General features: G+C 32.3%; 1 protein-coding gene across 6 annotated transcripts in view; it reads left to right on the top strand.

The window, feature by feature from the left end:
* The window catches only part of LOC149076156 (uncharacterized), a 28,259-nt gene extending 6,879 nt beyond the window's left edge, over window positions 1-21,380 (top strand). For 2 of the 6 annotated variants that reach the window (XM_089243701.1, XM_089243705.1), the window contains exons 4-20: window positions 735-923; window positions 2,237-2,278; window positions 2,618-2,825; window positions 3,635-3,732; window positions 3,996-4,263; window positions 4,624-4,663; window positions 7,015-7,212; window positions 7,534-7,662; window positions 11,666-11,789; window positions 13,384-13,447; window positions 14,218-14,296; window positions 16,207-16,285; window positions 16,555-16,621; window positions 17,834-17,906; window positions 19,253-19,328; window positions 20,998-21,062; window positions 21,165-21,380. In XM_089243701.1, coding sequence (XP_089099827.1) covers window positions 735-923; window positions 2,237-2,278; window positions 2,618-2,825; window positions 3,635-3,732; window positions 3,996-4,263; window positions 4,624-4,663; window positions 7,015-7,212; window positions 7,534-7,662; window positions 11,666-11,789; window positions 13,384-13,447; window positions 14,218-14,296; window positions 16,207-16,285; window positions 16,555-16,621; window positions 17,834-17,906; window positions 19,253-19,328; window positions 20,998-21,062; window positions 21,165-21,278 — 1,913 coding nt within the window. In that variant the 3' untranslated portion in view covers window positions 21,279-21,380. The remainder of the gene's footprint in view (window positions 1-734; window positions 924-2,236; window positions 2,279-2,617; window positions 2,826-3,634; window positions 3,733-3,995; window positions 4,264-4,623; window positions 4,664-7,014; window positions 7,213-7,533; window positions 7,663-11,665; window positions 11,790-13,383; window positions 13,448-14,217; window positions 14,297-16,206; window positions 16,286-16,554; window positions 16,622-17,833; window positions 17,907-19,252; window positions 19,329-20,997; window positions 21,063-21,164) is intronic. The other 4 variants (XM_089243702.1, XM_089243704.1, XM_089243703.1 and 1 more) reach the window with 4 other exon arrangements.
* The last annotated feature ends 1,779 nt before the right edge of the window (window positions 21,381-23,159 follow it).

The raw sequence follows: 23,159 nt of genomic DNA, 5'->3' as shown, positions 1-23,159 counted from the left end.
AAAATAAATATATTGAATTGGTATTACTTCTCAAATATTTTATAACTACCTCCTTTGTGTTGAAACTATAGTAAGAAAAAAATTGAGGTTGCAAACTTCAAGGTAAAGCAAGAAATGCAAACAAAACATTTTAACAAATCAGCAAAATCACAGCCACACATGCTCTGCAACAAGCAAAGAGTTATTGTCAAAAATTGGGACATCTACCAGCAAATTCAAAATATTTAATGGAAAAAAAATGACCTCAGTTTGTGTGCAATGGTGGTTCCGAATTTTTTTCTTCAAACTGGCTATAGTAATGACGGTTCTTCGACCCTTTGCACATTGTATAATGGGTCGAGAATCAAAGTGATCCAAGTCACTGGATTGAAATTTTTCATAACCAAACGTTCTTTTCTGTGAAAGCTCTCAAAAAAATAAATTTTCCTCGAAATTATTTTTTGCTTAAAAGACACTTCAGAGTCTGAGGTGTCTTACAATTAAAAAATCATTTCAAGTAAAACTGATTTTTTTTGGTAGATTTTAGGAAAGAACACTTTGTTATGAAAAGTGTTCACTCTAGTGATTTGATTCTCAACCTTCATATTCTCAACCCTCCATATGCAGTTACACATTTAAGGGTTAATCTTCTGTGAGAAAATAGGGGTGTATCAAAATTGATTTTTACTACACTTTGATAGATATTGTGTGGTTGATATTTTTGCATGTATTTAAATTTTATGTTATTTCGATAGGCTGGACGCCACTCATGATAGCAGTATGTAATGGTCACCTGCAATCGGTACAGAGTTTGATTGCTTGGGGTGCTGATATAAATGTAGCAGACATAAATGGGCGAACAGCGCTCAATGTGGCACTTTCTACTGGTCATCATAAAGTGAGAGCATATCTCGAAAATGTTACTTCTTTGGGTGCTAATTCTGGTGTGTGCTTCTTCTCTTTTCTAATATTTTTATTTATTTTGTCAAGTTTAGCTATTGGATGAAATAAAAATTCAATGTATGCAGTCAACACCTGTTTTTGCAAACGTCAAGAGACTATGATTAGATGTCATGAAATCAAAATTTCATAAATGGAAAAGATGTTCAAAGAGATCATATATTGTTAAAGACCAAAGGTTGAGTTCGTAAAAAAGGAGTCTGCTTGTAAATTGGAATTTTGTAAAATTGAGCAGAGCAACTGTATCTCTTTCCTTCTCTACCATCCTCAGAACCCATGCCATGCATTTTAAACTACAGCGAAACCTCGATATAATGATACTCGAAATAATGGTAAATCCCTCTACAAAAAATTTTTTTTTCAAGTTTTGTTTAGAAATGTTTATACTCTAATGTGTTAATTTTCTGCCTCTTGATATAATAATAATCCATCTACAACAGTATTTTTTCTTAGTCCACAGAGTATCATTATATCAAGGTCTCCCTGCATTTAAAGACTAATCAACTTCAAATTCAATAAAGGAAAAAACAAATTGTATATTAATGCAGTATAGCCTATATTTTTACAAATTTATGTATGATAAATGAATGTGATGTGTGTGTTACCATGATTCAAAAATTTTATTGCAGGTATAAATAATTGATATTTTTTTTCTGAGTAAATATATCACACGAATGTTTCAGTTATTGGGCTTTTGGTGGTCTTTCTTACAGTATCAATAGTGTATGGAAGCATATACAGTGAAACTTGAGGGATAGGATAACAATATCAAGGGACCGAAGAAAAGCATTGCACAGGATTTGTTTTTGTAGATAGCATTAACATTATGGGAAGGGTGCTATAACCAAAAAGTAATAATGTATTGTTATATGGGTGATTATCATTCTAGAGAACATTATCAATATAGAAGTTTCACTGTACATGAATTCTTTCTGGTGATCATATTATAATTCTTATAGCATACAGTTAGACCTCAGTATAACATCTTCCCTGAGAACAAATAAAAATGACTTCATAAAGCGATGGTATCTTGATAACAAATCACCTTAATTTATTAATTATTCTGCAGGGAGTTCTTTACATCATTTCTGCACTCCTTTGAAATTGATCTTATAGGTGGGTTGATGTTAAAAATGGTGAATGTTATATCAAGATCTCTCTGTGTAATCAATTTTTTTTTTTTTTTAGTTTTTCATTCAACGTTTTCTTTTGATTAAATATTTGTAATAAAAATATTTATTTCATGTAATTATTGATCTTGAGCATGCTATAATTTCATTCATTACTTTTTTTTCAGAATTGCCAAGAATAAAAGATATGCTAAAGGCTGCTAAAGAAGGTGATTATTTCTTTATTAATTTTGAGGATTCTTCAAAGGAATGTGTGTGAATGTGAATTGAACGAAATTTGTTCAATTATATATTTTTATTTTTTGTCGAATTCATTAATTGCATACTGTTGCATCAGATGCCATAAATCAAAAAAACTCTGAAGGGGCAATTTTTTTCTGGTCAGAAATTTTTCACCCTACACATTAAATTGACTCTATTAAGGGGTCACCTCTTTGAACAATCAGTTTTGTTTTTTTTAACAACTTTTACAAAGAGGTATTACTGTAATTCTCCAGTAGTTATAGTCAGTAATCTGTTTGTTATGCTCTTTGTTTTTTTTCCCCCAGGAGAACTAAATAAGATTAGCTCTATCTTGCTGAATGATCCTCTCATTGTTGACAGAGCTGATGCAGAAGATGGTGTCACAGCTTTGATGTTAGCTGCACAGTCTGGTCATTTGAATGTTGTGGAATTTCTTGTTCAATCTCATGCATCCCTCAACACATGTGATTTGGTAGATGGTTGGACAGCTCTTATGCATGCTGTATTCAATGGGTTTGTTAGCAATCTTATTTTCTTTCTAATTTGTTTTAGTGAATATAAACTCATAATTTTTATTAATTGAAACATTTGTTGTTTGCTTAACAGACTTGTTACTGAATAAGAGTTCTCATTCAAAAGCACGTGCCCCCTCCCCACTTACATGCATCCTGGAGCAATGTATCCTCACACATCCAGGAATGCTGGGATTTTTGGTGGGCCAGACTTTTTCAAGGGCTTCTCTACAGTAAACTTATAATAATGATATCTGTTCTGCTGGAGCCCTGACCGCATATGGAGCTATGTTCACCAGTCTCCTTGTAGTGCAGACAAATTATTTATGATAAACATTTACTTTTATCAGGGTATAGTGAAACCTTTCAATATTTGTGTGATCTATTTAACTGATGAATTGATTGAAGCAGCAGACACAAACTCATTGCAATGTTGGTGACAAGCATGTTGACATTGGTAATAAAAGTACCCAAATTTTTACAAGCAGAAACATTTCGAATATTTCCCTTATAGTTTTTGAACCTATAAAATTCTTAAAACATAAATGTCTATATATATATATATATTGTTTGTGCATGCGTGGAATAAAGACCAATTTCCAAAATTGGCACCTCCCTATTTCTGTCAATGCAGGCTAAAAAACATTCATCACAGAGTAGTTCCAAAAATTCTGAAGTTTTGTCTCACAGTTTGTAAACCCTGGTCTACTTTACCATTGTTGAAACTTGATTTCAATTTCATTTTGAATGAGAAATAACGTTTTTGGTTTTTTGATCACTTAATAGCCTATGTTTTGCATTTTGTTTCAGCCATGTTGAGGTTGTAAAATTCTTATTGCAAGAAGGAACTGATGTTAGCATCAAGTCCAAACAAGGCTACACTGCTTTTGACCTAGCGTTGTATACAGGTAAAATGTAATATTATATACTAGTTTTTTCTTTTTTATATGCCTTCCCTGGATAATATTAGTAAACCAAAATAGGATTAAATCACCATTTATTGCCACCTTTAGAACATAAAAATATCATTAAGAAAGTAATAATTACTGTTTTAATGTTGTTGATTTTTTTTACTCTTTTTTTTTTTTTTTTTTTTTTTTTTTATTCTGCTTTTTTTATGTGTGTATCACAGTTTAGCATGTAGCAATTCATCATTAACTTTTTTTAACAGATGGTTCAGAGAATCATATATTACAATTATTGATAAGGAATGAAGATGCCATATCAAAAAAGAGATCTTCAGAAAATATGCCACGAACTCCACTTGCTGCAAGCACATTATTAGATTATACAGGCACCAATATTGGTGATTTAAGTACACTGTCCTGCCGATCAAAGACTATGCAGGGTTCTGATAAATCATCTGTGAGAAAAATTCTCAAAATGTCATCCACAGATCAATCATCTGGAAGTTCCAGAAAAAGTTCTTTTGATTTTTGGTAATTGACTCAAAAATATAATTATTATCTTATATTCTAAATTGATCCCAATTTTAAACTGTGAGCAGTTTCACGCATACACATTAGTATGGTACAAACTACAGTGTTAATTCACTTTTCAATTATATAAAATATTAATTTAATCAAATTTATCATATTCTCATTTTCTGTCACAAAAAAATTTGAGTTCTCATAATTCCAATTCTTTGCTTGTTCATTTTATCTGAATAAAAGTCAAGTCACATTTTTTTGTGGTTTTTTTATTTTTTAGGAAATGCTAATTTTAGCATTATAATCATAAAATCATCATTATCTCAACAAAATGGTTTTAAGTAACAGTTTTATTTTCTCTCTCATCAGGAAATCACCCAGAGGCAGTTCTCATTCTTTGAAATTGAAGGTATATTTGACATTATCATATGTATATAAAGCAGCCAGATAGCTCTCTCCCTTGCTCAAAATAAAAATATTGTCTTCAATACAACCAGCTTTGGCTATTGACACTAATTCTTTGGTAATTTCACTAATTTGTGAATATCTGTCATTCTTCCACAACTTTTATTTTCATCATTGTGTCATGAAATCTGCTTGCACCTGACTTTTCTTGAAAATTTTCCTAATGTGATCAGAGATATATTTTTTATATAAATACTTACTAACATTATATGCTTGTATGTTCTTTCTATATGTGACATATGCATGTATTTTATGTAAGGAATATTCTCATTAATTGTGTATCTGATCTACTCAACTAGAAGCAAATTTTGCTCATGTCGCCTTTTCATTCAAAAAAGCTATCATTTGATAAACTTGATTTTTAATGAAATGAAAATGAAACCAGTTTTATTCGTAAAATCGAATGTATAAAAAAAACAACCAAATGAGAGTGATCTCAAAATTTTCCATGGTTGCTTCAGCGATTCTGATTTTGTTTTAGATTTAAGAGTGCTGGAATTCTAAGCTCTAGGTTTCAAGTTCTATAGCGGAAAGTGTTTTGTACGTAGATGGAATTACATACACCACACACTGTTTTTGATATTTTTTATAAGAACTTATTACAGTAAACATTTTTCAATCATTTGTAAAACCAGGAAGTTTTTTAATGCTATAGTCCCTTGTTACACAGTGCCTTTTAAGAATGTGCAGTTATGTTTTTTTTTTATAATCTTTATTAAAACCTGGTGTAAATTTGCTTTCAGTGCATCACACTTTTTATTTATCTTCAAACATACATGATATAAGAGAGAGGGATAGGAGTATGTAGTGCAGGCATCTTCAAATTTTTGCTTGTGAGCACCACAGTGCTCTTTGTAACACACAGATTGCCTGATATTCATGTCTGCTCTTGTGCTCTCAAGTACTTGATCAACGTTCCAATTAAATACCTTGTACTAATTCATTCAAGGGTGCCAAACATGTATGTCATTAGGGTGCTCTTCTTTTGATGATGAGTATAGTCAGTGCTCACAACTAGAAAAAGATCGAAGACCTTTGATATAGTGTATATAGTATATATAGATATTTAACTACAAAAATGGAAGTTGAAAAATAAAGTTTCGTAAAATTTGTAAAACAGTTTATTAAATCTAGAGTAACCGTGCAAGAACAAATGAGTTACAATTTTTCTAAAAAAAAAGTCATCAGCGGAATGAAGGGGGGTGGATGGCCAAGATGCACGAATGTGAGGCAAGATCAGATGATTGTGCGACAGGCCTGAACTTCTCCAAGGACATCATTGTCCGCTATCCAATGCTCTACAGCCTCTTCCATACCACCCATGGTATTTTCCACCATCTCGTGCTGCTTGGCTGAGGCGGGGTTATGCCCACAGCTGCCTTTAAGACGTATGCGTTTTATCCTACACCATTCGCAGAGCCATCTAGATTAGTGTTGGTGCCGATCATCACGCCTGCCAGCAAACTGGCATCACATAGTGTTCAGCAACGAATCCTGCTTTAGTTTTTGAACAGATGACCATCAGAACAGTGTGGGGAGGGCGTCAGCTGTCCCAATCAGCCTTTGTTTTCCAGAGGCATACAGCCATTACCCTTAGTGTGATGGTTGGGGGGGGGGTGTGCTATCTCTTGCAACATTATGTCGCCTCTAGTCATTCTGCATACAACTTTAACAGTTCAATGGTATGATGATGACATCCTGCTGCTGATCACATTACCCTGCATGGCACGTCATCCTGGGGTAATTTTCAAGCAAGATAATGTCATGCCAAATAGAGCTCACATATATCTGGACTTCTTCCGTACTGTTGATACTCTTCCTTAGCCAGCAAGGTCATCTGACCTTTCTCCAATCAAATATGTATGGGACATAAATAGGCTGCCAGATTCAGGCTGCCAAAATGTGCAAATCTGAAGCTGCAGTTGGTGAATGCCTGGTAGAATGTATCAAAATGAGACTAGGAATCTTTATCACTCTTTCCATCGACATATACAAGCGTGCATCGTCGCCAGAGGAGGTTTCACCAATTATTGATTTGAACATTCAATGTGCAATTGCTAGCCATTGATGGGTCCTATGACTCTCTTTGAATTTTAATCATTTCATTATCTGTGTATGTGCTTTACACATATTGAATTTCAATAAAATAGTCGCTTTGTTCATAGTGCTTTGTGTTTTTTTTGCAAAAGAGCATATTTTTAATTTTCTTCATTTTCTATCTAAAAGAAACTTTTCTGATACCAGTGCTTAAGAGTTATTTAACAAAAACGTTTTATTATATTAATAAATTTCTAGGGTTTTATTGGAGGAGTTACGAATCGTTTACAAACAGTGATGCCAAGAGTATCATGGGTGTCATCTGATGCTGTTTCTCCAAGCATAGATATCTCACCTTCGCCATCATCAGATGATGTGTTTGAGCAAGATGATGCAACTGAACTCTCTGCAAAACCGATACCAGTCTGTATGTCTACTTTGAAATCACCAAACAATGTAAGCATCACACTTAAACTCATCCACACTCACAAATATTTTCTATATAACAATGAAAAATCTATCTGAAAATTTTGATGCAATGAGCTTTTCATTTTTGTTACGTTATGTGATTTATTGGAGAGAAATGTATTCTCTCTATAAAAGGTATTTTAGTTTAAAATACAATTCAAAAACATTTTGAAATTTTAATCCTTAAGTAAATTATATTTTTCGTATGAGTGAAGTATAATATCACAAACTATTTTGATTTATTTAATATTTGCCTATTAAAATATTCGCATCTCATTTTTTCTTATTGATTAATTGGAAATCTTGCAGCGTCTTGCACAATGCCTCAGAGAAATTCGTCTAGAACCAGTTGTTCCACCTTTTCCTCCAAAGAACATGGAAAAAGATTATCTTGATGAATTTCTCATGCAGAAATACACTAAATCGACCAAAAAAAAGGTGAAAATTTTAGACTTTTTGAAATTTGTTGGAGTTTTTATCCTGTATGCTTGGAAAGCAATAAAAGAAGTCACCCATACACAGGGCCGGATTAACCTTTAAGGAAAATAAGCACATGCTTATGGCATCAGGAGGAAAGGGGCACCATGAAAAATGATCAGTGATATATGATCATGATATCAATGATTTACATTTTTAACACATTTTCCCTCAGCTTCAACCATACAATAGAGAAACCCAAAATTTTAAGAGCACTTGATTGTACAGTTGAAAATCTTTATCAAAAGGTTGGCTCGGGGCCCCACAATCAATGAGGGGGGGGGGTGTGGTGCTCTGAGCACTGGACCAGAAATGGCACTGAGTTTACTCTATTTCTGTCAAAAATTACGGGGAAGGGGTGTTAAAATAGATACAAACTCACCCCCCCCCCAAGTGACTAAGTAAATTGTCGTTTCTTGTTGCATTTGACGGGTAACACAAAAGCAGAGGCAGAGGAACTAAGTTAATTGCAAACAAGAACTCACGTTAATGCTCAGTTTTTGTATCAAGATTTTGCTCGATTTACGTAAATTAAGCCCAGAGCCATCTCAGCAGCAATATAGACCCCTGGGCAAAATTATCTTCCTGAACCCCCCCCCCCCAAAAAAAATACCTGCTTATCATTTTACATACAAAAAATATAATCAAATTGATAATGACTCCTCGAAAATTTTAAACAGCTCTAATTGTCATGAGATCCAAAACCATGCAGTAAAGGGGAGGAAAGCAACAAAATCATTTGAGTGCTTAGGGCCTTCATAGGGGTTAATCCGGCCCTGCCCATATACACTCAAACTTGGTTAATTTGAAGGAACTGCAAAAAAGTTTGAGCTATCCAATTCATCAATATAAGATAATAGTGATGGGACGAATATTCAGCTGCTATTCGAATAGTGCTTAGGTATTCGGCCGAATATCTGTAAATCTAAGCAGAACAAACAATTTAAAAAAATTGTAGTAATTGGAATTTTTTTGCATAAATTAACAATTTACTGATTATATTTTATTGTGTGGTGCATACCTACCTCTTTCTGTGCAAGAGGTTGTGTCAGGGAGAATTTCTAAGATAAGTAAAACATCACTGAAAATAGAATCCTCCTGCAATAAGGTGGAAGTAACCATGAATTACACAAATTCACTAACTGAAGGATGTACCAAGACAAGAAAGTTATTGAGCTACTGAAAGGGACAAAGAGTATCTAGAAAGGAAAAATAAGTCGTAAATGTTATGATGCATTACTAGTTGACAGTAAATAATCGTTTAAATTTTCTTAATTAGATGTAATATTGTAACAAGTGTTGAAAAAAAAATTGATTCTGTAAGTGCAGTGGTACCTCGGCTAACGAACACTTCAGTTTACGAATTTTTCAGCAAACAAAGATATTTTCATGATTTTTCTGCCTCAATTAATGAATACAGATTCAGCTAACAAACATTTTTGATTATATGAATGCTCGCACTAACATAAAATAGCCATGTCATGAGCTGAGTTTTTGCACCAATTATCATCAGAATTAGTCTCTAGCTAGAGCCCGATCAACTCATGTCCACCTCTGAATCTTTTTTTGCATGTACCTAGACTTTGTCTGAAATTATTTGAACCATTTCATATAAAATGGAAGATTTGACCAAAATATAAAATGCATTGCAAAAAAAGGGAGACTTGTTTTCATAGAGTGTGCTGTTTCAGTGCAAGACTCTTAGCATCTAATTGAATGGTCTGGACATTCTAAGAGCTTATCTTTTCCATCTGTATGTATCAGACAGAGAAATGAGCTGACCAAACCTCAAATTAGATGGGGACAAGTATAGGAACTCGACTGGGTTGTGTCAACACCAACTTTAGTAGACTAAAGCTGTATTGGTTGCGTGTGCATGCACATTTGTGTAAAATAAACAGGTCTTCAGTACTTTCATCTTCCTGTAAATTCTCATTTTCCCAATTTTTAAGTTGTTCATTTTAGCGCTTGTTCAGTTTTTGCCTTTTTTATACCGCTTAAATTACCAATAATTTTATTTTGGACAAAAATTACTAATAATTTTATTTTCAATCAAAAATTAGAATTTTATTTATAATTTTGATGGATTTTAAGAAAATTTATATTCGGCTGAAACATTAGCCGAATATTCATTATTCGGTCAAATCGCTATTCATCCCATCCCTATAAGATAGCTCAAAAAAAAAAAACTCATAATAATTATAAAAATGTATTGAATGCTGTCATTTACTATGTCAAATTCCTCGTTGTAACTAGTGTTTGTGTAAAATGAAAACGATCAGGAAAACAATTTTATTTGCAAATTTCTTTCTTCTTGTGGGTGCTCTTAAATATTGTATGAAATCTTCGGGTGACTTAGAGAATGGAAGATGATTTTCAGGCTTCAACAGCCTTATTTTTTCTAAAATGTCTGTAGCCTTTGCAAATTTTAGGTAAGGACCTCGATTGCTTTCCTAGGTTAATTTTCATCTTCTTCATAAGGAGATTCATTTTGTGACTTTATTCCTTACTTACTCACTGATGTTCGCATCATTAAGTCAACCACAATTTTTTCCCCATAGATGAAGTGTATGAAACCTAGTTCGTTCAGACTTGGTGAAAGGCATTACTAAACCACATTGATATTCAAAAATAAATAACCAATAATGCTATATAATATATTATATAAGGAGAGGTATAAATTTCTATTACATTTCTCTCTCAAAAGAAAAAGTGAATGAGATTTCAGTACTCTAGCTTTTAAACATTCCGTCTGTGAAGTTGATTATCACACACACAAAATGTTTTGTATTTCCTGAGTGGTAACATTTTCATATGCCATTAGCAGGTGCTAATAAAGTCATCCAAGAGAAATCTGGTAAAACTCCAGCTGCTTGTAGAAAGGCTGAGACAGTGTGGGACTGATAATGAAATTTGCTCAACAAAAAAAATTGTATTTGGTTGATTATATAATTTTTTAAAATGTATTAATGCAAAAATGCTACATCTTATATTGTGGGAAAAAAATGAGTAAACCACAGAATAAAGAAAAGGATGACTAAAATTTAGCCAGGAAGACACATTTTGCAAATTACTTACTTGAATCAAACTGTGAATAATCCAAAATATTATGGGGTAAAAAGGTTGAATTAAGCAGTAATTTCAACAGTAAATTGAATAAGAACTCAAGAGTAATTCCTAAAATTTGAATTATCTAAACATTTTAATCAACCAAGTTCACCTGTACTATGTAAGAATTTTTTTCTGCATTTTCTTAAATATTTATCTGGCCAAGTCTGAAATGAACAATAGACTCTCAAACATTTCAATCCAATGCTGAATATAAATCTCTAAATTCCCCCATTTTTCTCTGTCTGATGCAAAACACTGTTTCATAAAAAAAAATTTTGGTTAAATAAACTTTCACTGGAATGCTGAAATTTCTGTTAATCTAATCTACACTGGATACATACATTTTTATTTACTCTTTTTTCTTTTTTTTTTTGATGGAGTGAAGAGCCTTACATAAAGATTCAACTACATTTATTGACCTAATTATGTATATTGTTAAAAACAGAGGATGTATCAGAACAAGTTTTCCCAATGTACCAGAATGTTACATTGGCTTATTTGAAAAAATAAAAAAATAAATTGAATTGCCATACCTATTAACCAGCTTTCTTCTGTTTCTAAATGTTTCATGCCTTGTGTGGTCAGTTCATTTGGTTTGCCTTTTCTACATTTCCAGAAACCCAAAACTTTTTGTATGGTTTTATGCTTCAGGCACCACATTCATTGAATTAAAACATTAAAATAAACTTTTCCCATTATTTGATGCAATATAGATCAATTGATCCTTAAAACATTATCCAGATATCTAATCTAGAGTGTTTTTCTTCTTCTTTGTGACCTTGGTGTGTATGTGAACATGTGTTCATACATTTGTTTTGTTTCTAAATGCTTTAAAACTGTTCTAAATTTACAGAAAGTAACCTCTCTCATGGTACCAAATCTTCTGAGAAACCATGCTGCAGAAATAGATGAGATGATAAAGAAGAATCCAATGCCCAAAATATCTAAGTTTTCCTCTTCGTTTTGTTCTGGTAAAGGTATAATTTCTTTTTGTCTTACACATGTAACTGAACTATAGTTTCTGTACTGATGTGTGACAGTGAAGACATATTTTTGTTGAACAGGTTGCGGTAGCCTAGGTTAGTAAGATACTTCCCTGTAGTACCAGCAGTACCAAGGGATGCTCAGAAGTGTAAAGGTTTGATACCCGATTTGTCCTTGTTAAAATCTTTCCTGATGCAGAGGTATACCAAAAATCATGATAATATGACCACAGAACTCATTGCTACCTCAGAAAGTCTCCCAACAGAGGGGTTAGTGCAGTATCCTCTAGACAAAAGATATATGAAAAGTAATAAAAATGTTGAACCCTGTCATTTTGGATTTAGCAATAAATTGTAGGTCCTGCTGTAATCATTGCTTGCTTGCAGAAAATCACCATGTGCTACACAAATGATAAAGCTGTAGTAAACTTATATGGGATGAAAAATGCTTGTGAAATCGTTTAGGTCTGTTACTGTCAAATGTCCTGATAAAAGTTTTGTTGGAACTAAATTAGCATGAATAAAACACCAGTGTTAGGTTAAAAATTAAGAAATTGCTCATAAATCTCAATTAAAAATTCTGTTGTTTTCCATTAAAAAATTTGAAGTGTATAGAAATGAAAAAATATTATGCTTCTTAGCTGCTAATTTCATATAATGTCACAATATTAAAATAAATTTAAATATAAAATTAATACTTAGAACACCTAGTCATATCTAAGCATCAAATTTCCTGAGCAGTAAAAGAATGTAGAATGTATTAAACTACAGAAGTCAATAATTGCTCTATATTAATCACACACGAGGTTTTAATGGGTCTGTACTGCAAAATGTACCAGTACTAAATGTCCAAGATTTTCTTTTAAACAGCTTTACATCTCCACAAGATATTTGTATGATGTGTCCAGTAAAATCATTAGAGCTAATACACATCTATGCCTGAAACTGGATTCGTACCCAGGTAAATTTATTTTCACAATTTCGTGGATCTGTAATGGATCTGTAATGAGCTTTCCCCAAATGGAAATCCAGCTTATACAGCTCCTGAATATTGGAAAACCACAAAAAAACCAATTCAGCTGACAATCAGTGTAGTGAAACCACAGGTGATTTTTTTTTTGTGGTTTCCAGCTTGGAGGCACGAATGTGAGCCCATCTGTTTGTTAAACAGTCTTGTCGCAAAGAGCAACAGGCCTACAACAATACAATTACTCAATCATTACACTTCACTCATAGTTGGAAAAATTTATGGCAGATGGCAGCACTACAGATAACAAGCAGTACATCGAAACAATCTTTACATTAAGTTCACAACACATACATACACAATCCAACATGCACCAATGATGACCTTAGAAGTTCCGCAGAGGAATATGGATGAGGTGCATGTGTAGTTTACTAGTAGTGAAGTACCCCCAGCAGATATTTATAGATTTTGAGAATCATTATAATGGAATTTAAAAAAAAAGACATATCTTTAATAAGGATTCACAAGTTATCTTAAATATTTTATTTCAGTACACATGTATTTCAATGTCTATAAAATTGGTTGTGCAGAGATTGTAATTTTTTTTTTTTTTTAATTTAGGAAAATCTAAAATTGTAACCTTTGAAGATGAAAAGCAAAAGAAACCTAAAACATCTTCTTGCAGGTACAGTGAACATACTTTAGCAACTACATTTTGAGTTCAATTTATTTTCAAGAATAAATTTTTTTTAAACCTTACTTTAGCTTACAAATACTATCATCATAGAAACCCAGCTTAATGTTATTAGAGTCACTCAAGCTCTAAAAAACTAGAACTTAGGAACGTAAATTATCATGCTGCAACTAGTTTAAAAATAGAATGTAACTACAGTCGAATCCCATTATATCAAACTCCAAGAGACCAGAGAAATCACTTCGTTATAAAACAATTTTGTTATAAAGGAATTCTAGGTTTCTGCATATTTCCTATGAGATATATATAACTATATATAAGATATAAAGCTATGTAAACTTTTCTGGGGGATTAGAAAAGTTTTTATTGATACAAGATTTTTGCTATAACTGCATTCATTAAAACAGGATTTGACTGTATTTTTATTTTGTTAATGTAGTTATTGGTATTATCATATTCCACCCGCATTAACTGGCATGCCGGGAATACCTGTATTTTCAGCATGTGGGGGAGGAAATTTAAATCACACATTCTAGAAAATTATTTATTCTAAAAATCCACTGAATTGACCAAATGCATACTGTGATCCTTATTAAGCTTTACTTTTCTCGGCATGCTGGGAATAGATCAGACTTCAACTTTCAAAAAAGCTAGATTGTACCTCGAGTTTTATGGCATGCCATCTAATACAGGGGAAAATGGTATATTTTTCATGTGTGATCTGTTTTTTTTTTATCATCATTGTTTATTTTGTCTTTCAGCATTCCTTCGTCAGCTCACCTCTCTAAATCTTTGAATGTTCCTGTTCATCCGAAAGCCTCATCATCTGGAAGATTGAAAGTATTAGTCTTCTTGAAACATTTCCTAGTTCGAAAATATCAATTGGTTTTGACTGTTCTTTTCTCATCTATTAATGAGACATAATTTTTTTCCTTATTGATAATAATAATTTAATTTTTCTAATTTCTCAAAATGACTCATTGTAGAAGCATTTCAAAATACACCACCCTTTCATATATTACATGTAATATGTTACTTGTATTATTCAGAAGAATATGTGTGTGATGTATCACAAAAAGCTGCAAAAAGCTTTAAAAAAACAATTAGAACTGCAGTCAATCATTCATCGTATCAGTGATTCTCCTATATAATAGGAGATTCTTCCCCGATCTATGTATCCTCACTGCAGGAAAAAGGGGCGATAGAGTTTTTGCTACCGGTCCCATGGACGAAAACAATTTTTTGCCTCAGTGGTTCAATTGTTTAATCACTGGTCTCAGACCATGAGACCACCAATTACTTCAAACACTGAATTTGCATAATCTTTTGAGCAATTCCTATTCCTAATTCTGATATAATTTCCTACAATGCAATGCTGTTATGACTGCCATGATGATAAATAAGAAATTTAGAGTTGTACCTTACGATTCCATAATTATTTTTCTCATCGTGTCCCCCCCCCCCAAAAAAAAAGTTATGAAGCAATGAAAAATCATGACAACAAATTATGTACATCACACTTCATAATAACACATTATTTCTTTTTCACTTGATTCAAAAATAATTGTGCAGTGATTTTTATTACTTGTATGTATATAAAATGGCTGTGTGCGTCAATTTTATTGCAACTGTGCATCTATTTTTAAACTGAAATTTTATCATTCACAAACAGAACTTGCTATGTATGGTGTGTGAGATTTATAAAATTTTTAGAGCTTAATTACGTCCGATGATTTAAATAATTACAGTATTCCCCCATATTAGCCAGCATACAGAGAAACCCCAAGGGAGACCAGCATGCTAGGAATACCTGTATTTTCTGGCAGGCTGGGAAATTCAAGTCGCAGATTCCAGAATTTTTTTTTTAATATTTACACTCTAAGAATTGATTGAATTGGCTGAATTGAACCTCACCTCTTCTTTGCATTTGAGAACCTTTTCTGTTTTATGAACTACGTTAGAGATAAGTTCGGATTTCTCATTTGCTTTTGCTACCATAAATCTTGGTACATTTAAAACATTCTCATAAATTAGGCTTGGTGGATTGATCTAAATAAAGAAATTATTAGTGGATTGCGAAGTATTGTTGTATTCGTTGACTATGTGTTCCAGATTTGAATAAGCAGAGCAAACAATTGAAAAATTGCATCGCAAAACATATTGTAACACTCTACTAATATTCCTTCAATCTCTGAACATGCAGAAAACATGCAAAACAGAGTATCTGAATTTTGTATTATTCTGGTGGTGATAATGTTAAAGCAATAAGTATGAGTATTTACTCAATTTTTATTATTTTTCTCAAACAAAACATGTTTGCTTTAGTGAAAAATATTATTTTAGCCTGATTCCCAAATTAATCAGCATTTTATAAAGAGGTTGATAGTTGGTCTTATATATAGGTATATTGGTCTTCTTAATGTATCATGTGATTCTCATGGGACCTTGCTTTTCTTGGCTTGCTGGGAAGTGACCAAACTCCAACATTCAAATAGCTGGTATCCCCTGATTTTTGTGTCATGCTGGCTAACACTGGAGAATGCAGTATTCGTCTTGATCATGTGTTTGCTTTATTTAAAAAAAATTAACTTAGAGTCTCAAAATAGAAATGTTTTTCAAATTGTTGGAAACTGTAAATGAAAATTTACACTTTTAATAATTTAAATCAGCAAATGAAAGAAATGCTGGTTAAATCTATTGTGAATGAAAATGTGTCATTTCATTTGTCATTCTCCTTTTTTTCTCTCTAGATCCCATTTGATTCTTCTACTCCCATAGGTGTGAGATGTAGTATAGATGGCGGTGCTCAACCCAGTAGCAACAGTAGCTGTGAGTTATAATATAACATGGCCATAAAAATTTAAATGCTTTTACCATTTTAATGCTTTTACCTCGCCGCCTGGCAGTCGAGTGGTTAGGGAACTAGCTTCTCACTGTGCAGGTCTGGGTTCGAATCCCGGTTCGGGCATGGATGTTTACTGACACTAACAAATTCCCTGGACGGATCATGCTGATCCCTTGGGAATTTGTGAGGATCACGTTATTTATTTATATTATTTATTTGTTTACTCATTCTTGATTCATTAATTTATTTACAGGCAGTGGTAAGAGGGTCAGATTCCAAGAAAAGATATCACAAGTTGTTGTCTCACCACAGCCATCTATGTAAGTAAGAAAATGTAATGGCCTTATTCATAATCTATAGACATCCAAAGAATGATTATAATATGTTGGTAATTTCATATAACTAGACAACTGGATTTATGCAAAGATGAACATTTCAAGAAAGAACATTTGTCTGCCTCTGCAGGGAACTGGACCACCATCCTCTCAAAATCTGGACAAGTGCACTAGCCTGCCACACTACCAGTTCTACTACAGGTGTGCTACTCGCCTGTATTGTGAGGGGATGGTGGTTCAATTCCTGACAGAGACAGGCAAGTTTTCTTTCTTGAACTCATCTTTGCTCAAAGCAAGTTGTCTGGGTCCTTGTATATAATAAATAATATATATAGCGGAGAGAGTAACATTATGTTCAGCAATTTCACGTGTCTTTGAAAAAATGTCTTCTCTCCCATTTTAAATACAGTAAAACTTCCTCTTAACAGACACCCCTCAAATGTGGTGACCTGTCTTTTATGGCAAATAATAATTTCCCCCTTCTATAATAAAAGTATGCATTTTAAGCCCCTGATTAACTGCCACCTTTTTTTAATATCAAATCCCCCCCCCCCCCGTGTCTGCAAAAGAGAGGTTTTACTGTATCCTGGTAAAAATAATCTTATATAAACTGGTATAAATCAAAATATTTTTCTACGAACAGCACTTGAAATGTGTTAAAATAGTGTTTTTTTGTTATTATAAACATTGTTTACACTAATTCTGCAATCTTAATGATTTGTTCATTTTATGTTACACATTTATTGTCTCTCTTAACTACTCATTTTGTATTTGAATCAATCAATCATTTATCAAATGTCTTAGTTCTTTAGTTAATTTGGTAAATTTAATTAATTTAGTATAATCTGTTTTAAGTGAAATCTTGAAACAGGCCAACTTCTGGTTGTCTGTGAAAATGTTATTTATCTGCGGTTAAACTTATAAAAATAAAATTAAAACTTATTAAAATATTAATAACTCATATTAAAAGAGAATCAAGTAATAAAAAATCAACATCTATGAAAAATAAATTCTGGTAATTTATTGTTCAAGAACTCTGTAGAATATATTATAAATTAAATTTTGCAAACCATTGATATTTTTTAGAGAAGGAATGAACAAATTATGTTTTATGTGCATACTGTGTAATAATGTACATTATATGGCACATTCTGAGCAAACGATATATTCATTTTATTTGTTTTCTTAATTTTGTAGCTCATCTTTATGTAGTTTCATTAGCATGAATGATGTTGTTCAAGAACCATCTCCATCAGATTTAGATATCAAGGTATGACAATGCTTGTTGTATCAACTGGAGGCTTTTCTTTTATCACTCAAAAACTGAGTAAACAAAAATGTATAAAAATTATTTTATGTATTTAATTAATGCTAATAATGCAGCCTACATAAGCATCTTAACATTTCATTTATTCACATTTCTGATTGGAAATTTGCATAAATGTATAATGTGCCATAAAAATGGAGATTAATGTTTACTACTTTAGATTTAGTTTGAATTTTGGATGACAATCAAAACTTCAGTGTGTTATATATTCTTGTCTTCTTAATTTTTTATGTGTACATAATTTTGTCTTCTACGAACACATTTGGATGATTTCTCTCTCTAGAGATAGAAGTATGTTTCTGTCTAAGTAGGCCAGATTTATTTAAATGTATTTTTCTCCAGGTTGGGAAGATACATGAAGATATGTTTGTCCCTTTCCCCATGATAGCAGAAATAAATGAACCCCAAGTGAAATGGAATATATTTTTCAATAAAGTATACTTTTATCCCATTTTCAGCAGGTGAAAAGTAAAGGGCAAACATGTTCCATAGAGAAATCAACTTTACAAAATATCTGGGCTTCTCATTGCTCAAATATAAAGGCTTTTTAGAAAGATATCTTGGCAATACCAGTGACAGGGCTATTGAAACACATAGTATCATTATTAAAAAATTTTATCAGTTTCTAAAGGTTAGAGAGTGACTTATGAGGATTTTCTGTTCAAGAAGATAGTAGCTATGTCATTCATCTCTATAATCCTTGGATATCTTTTAGTAATAAAGTTTTATCATTTATAAAAATGTATGCCATGATGTCACTTTCCAGTTGTTTATGCCAGATATACAGAAAACTGTATGCATTGTGAAGATGCTGATTTTTTTTTTGGAAAGAAAAATTAATCTCTCTGCCTTTACTGAGACTCTATCCTTTGCCGCTCATATGCTGGATGAGTGTTCTAAGCACTAAGCTACAGAGGAGATAGACAATTTTTTCCATTGAAGTGTATGGATGATTTATAATAATCGATAGAGATGAATTCTTTCCAAAAACGATCAACATCTTTCCAAAAAATCTTCACGCAACATCCAGTTTTCTGTATATCTTGGATAAACAAGTGGAGAGTGAAACATATTTTTTCTGCAATTAATTTTCTCTTCTCCCCTTATTTGCCCTCCCCCCACCCCCTTTCTGGACCCTGTATGGCTGCACACCACTAGAGCCACCTCTGCTCTTTTATGTATAGGCAAAATTCATTTAAAGATCAATCTAACAGTATTCAGATTATCATCCCAATTGGTTTTATGTTAACGTATTAAAGTTCTGTAAATGCAAAAATCTTTTTTAACAGGAAGATGTGCTGAATAATACTTCAACCTTAGAGGACAATATAAACAAACTAATAATGTGCAGTGACGAACATAGAGGTAATATATTAATACCTTGTTACCTCACATTAGCCAGCCTGCTGTAAAACTCGAGGGACACCAGCTTTGAAAGTGTTAGGGTCTGATCCCCTCCCAATATGCTAGGAAAAGCATGATTTAATTAGGATCACAGTATGCAATCAACCAATTCAATGGGTTTTTAGAATGAAGATATTTAAAAATTTTCCAGAACCTGTAATTTGAACTTCTAAGCATGCTAGAAAATATGGATATTCCTAGTATGCTGGTCTCCCTCACTGTTTCCCGGCATACAGGCTAATTCTGGGGAATACGGTATGCCAGATCCTTTTGCTCTGAACATTCTTATTTTATGTAAAACTCTTAATGAATTGGTATAATTTAGCTTCTTTCTCATGTAATGAACTTATCTCAAATGTGAGATCAAAATACAGTATTAAAAAAAAATAAAGTTTATGTTATTTCCAACCATGTTGGATAAAGTGTTACAAATTTTTTTCTAAAATGTGCGAGTACCCATATATAAAGCCTAAAGTTAACCTTTTAGTTCATTGATTAACATTCAGGAATGGAAATTTACCCATTAGTTTAATCTGCCTTTTGTCTTACTTATACTTACTTTATACTTGGGTATGAGATGAATTTTTCAAGACATTGCATTTTACTTCCCAGTCAGGAATTGAATGTATGGCATACATAAATAAGGGAATTTCTTTCTCTCTCTGCTCCTTCTACTCTAGTGTGTGTGTGTGTGTGTTTTTTTTTTTTTCTCAGTCATGTACAATGAACTTGGTTATCTGTGCTTCCAAATATTTGCTGATCATCTGGTTTTGTCAAAATCACCATTTCGCTTTTGCCCAGTTGCAAGTGAATTCATTTAGTGAATTCCTAATAAAATTAATTCAGAAATCATTGTTGTGTTCAAATGTCAGTATAAATTTTGATAGTGTGTAGATTTTCAAAAATTTTGAAGTGAAAATTGAAAGCTTTAAATTTGAAAGAAAAGGAAACAATAAGTTATCAATGAAATGGAAAAAAACCAAATTCTCCTTTATCTCATCAACCGCCTGTCATAGAGGTATGATTTCAATTTAAAAACTGCTCAAAATGCATTCAAAAATCACCCTATACGAGTTTTAAAAGTTAGAATACAATGAATTATAAAATAAAAAATTCTAAATTTTTAGACGGTCCCTCTGCTGTCTAACTTCCAGTTAGAAGTTTATTGATCTGTCTTTTCTGAGCCCATCAAAAACAAAATCCCATGGTTTTAACTGAAGTATTCATTGAGATATTTTGATTCAAAAATCAAAGAAAAGTTGGGAAATAACAGAAAAATCTGTTGATCAATGCTCTTTCATTTATGCTGCCGTCTCCAAACTTTTCTCTATTTTTGAATTTGCAGTTAAATCATAAAATCTCTTTTGCTGGACTCAGAAAAGTCAAGACAATTTTCTAGAGCACAAGGGGATGGTATAAAAATTTAGATTTTCTTTATTTTGTGGCACTATTTTCACCCTCAACACTGGTGAAGGATAATTTTTGAATGCCTTTTGAGCATTTTTTAAATTGAAACCACACTACTACGTCAAATGATTGATGAGACAAAGGTTGCATTAGCACTTACACCCTGTATACTGTTATGTTCAAGTATTTTCACATACATGATTTATTGATTTCATGTCCACAGATGTTGATGATATTCTGAAAGATGAAAATTTGGAAAAACACATACAAAAGTTCAAAGACCAAGAGGTGATGTATTTTTATAATAATTTATTATTATTTCATATTCAATTATCTTTATTGTGTGTCACATTTCAATATTTTTCTTTTTTTTATATATCATTCATTCAGGTTGATGTTGAGGCCCTTCAATATTTTAATGATGAAGACTTGAAAGAAATTGGTGTAGAAACTTTTACTTCCCGTGCCAAACTACTAAAAATTGTTGAACGGTTGAAAAAATGAAACTTTTTTTAGTGTAAATAAAAAGTAAAAATGTGTTTTTATATATTTTGTGAGATAGATGTACGAGTAAGTACTTGCATGAAATAAAGTTTTTATCTTTGTAATTATATGTTGTGATTATTATATGTTTAATTTTGTTAGCTTGAGGTAGGATGAAGAATGAACTTACATTTCATCAATACAATACTATAGTTTTAATTATAACCCTTTCTTTATCTCATGTCACACCAAATCTTACTCACTGAAATTATGCTGCATGAGTACCATACCTAGAAAACATTTTTATTTACATACCTTTATATACAGATATGTGGTGCAGTATATGCTTTATGGGATGTGACTCAACATAATTTGTTAACTCAGTTTACATAATTATCATAATATGTTCTTTTCTAAAATAAATGTTTGTAATAGAAATACAAATACAAGGTCACAACAGGCAGAGTGCCCAATGAGATGGCTGAGAAAAGATGCCCATAACAAATATGGATGTCACACAGTTCTTAAATATAGCAACCCAATTAAAAATGCAATTATAAAAACTATATATACACGATGATAAAATATAATACAATGCCTGTAAAAAATATTCATGGTTGCCTTATCTAAGTAGGAAAATATCTATAGTCAATGTAATGCTGTATATTAATTACTTTATATTCCTTTATATATTACTTTATAAATTCACGGTTGAAAGCAGGTAGTGGATTATTTCAATTTTGTTGATTGCCACTTTTCAAATATGTTTGTTGTTTTGCAGCATACAAGTGTGATACAAGTATGGTCGTGTAGGCTTTGCATTGCAAGGACACATATTCAAACCCCACAGGTGTTGCAGTGGTGGTCAACTGAATCTGACTTAATATTGGTTTTCTATGTTTTTCCAACTTTGAGGTGCAAATAGTCGCTGGTCTACCATTTATAAAAAAAACTCCAAAGGGAGGTGTCAGGCTAACAACATTCAAAATTCATACATAATATTTACATGTCACGTTAGAACCATGAACTTTTATTAGTTCTTGGTGCTTAATAATTAATTGTAATTATTTAATAATTACAATTAATTAATAATTATTAATTAATTTAGCCACCCTGACTTATTGGTTCCTGATGCCAAATGAATAAAAATTATCATAAACTTTTCTGAACAGTAAAAGCTCATATTTAATGGTCTGATAAATAATTATAATTATTAATTAATGAATGTCAGAAACTAATAAGTTCATGATAGTAATGGAATCATTAAGAATGGGCTTTTGCTGCTTAATCAGCATCAGGAACTGATAAGTTCATAGTTAATTCATTTGTAAATTATTAATTATAATTATTAAAAATTCAAATCATTGAATAATTAATTTAAGAAGCGTTCAGTTTCATCCCTTTTTCTTTCTGTTCTACCCCCTTCAAGCCAAAGCATAGAGGAATTAATACTTCAAATCTAGATATTCCTGGGGCATGATCTGGTCAAAAATTCCGTGTCAATGACAATTATCGAGCACCGTTGGTGCTCTTTTAAGCACCAAGATAGGAGTGCTCTCAATGTGCATGATTCTTTACTCGATAGATCGATACCCGTTCGTATATCAAACTTGCCGCAAGGGAGCTCTTCTTTTGATGATGAGTACAGGCAGTGTTCGCGACTAGAAAAAAAGTTGAGGACCTCTGTTATATATGCTCAACCCATGGTCTACGAACTAAAACCTAATTTTTTCAATCTAACTTGGCGACACAGTTACAGATTACACCAAGTGGCTCGTGACGTATTCAGATCATTCAAGTGATCAGTGATACGGTTCTAGAGCACTTGAGCGGCCCGCGGCACAGTCCCACATCACTCAAGCGGCTTACGCCACCACCGGGGGTTGAGATTTGGTATCCAAC

This window comes from Pholcus phalangioides, unplaced genomic scaffold, assembly GCF_987345545.1.
Source record: "Pholcus phalangioides strain wild (caught in Gottingen) unplaced genomic scaffold, Ppha-v1.0 ptg000015l_1, whole genome shotgun sequence".
NCBI lineage: Eukaryota > Metazoa > Arthropoda > Arachnida > Araneae > Pholcidae > Pholcus > Pholcus phalangioides.
Note: the sequence above shows the minus strand (reverse complement) of the source record. Positions and strands in the feature narration are given on the sequence as shown.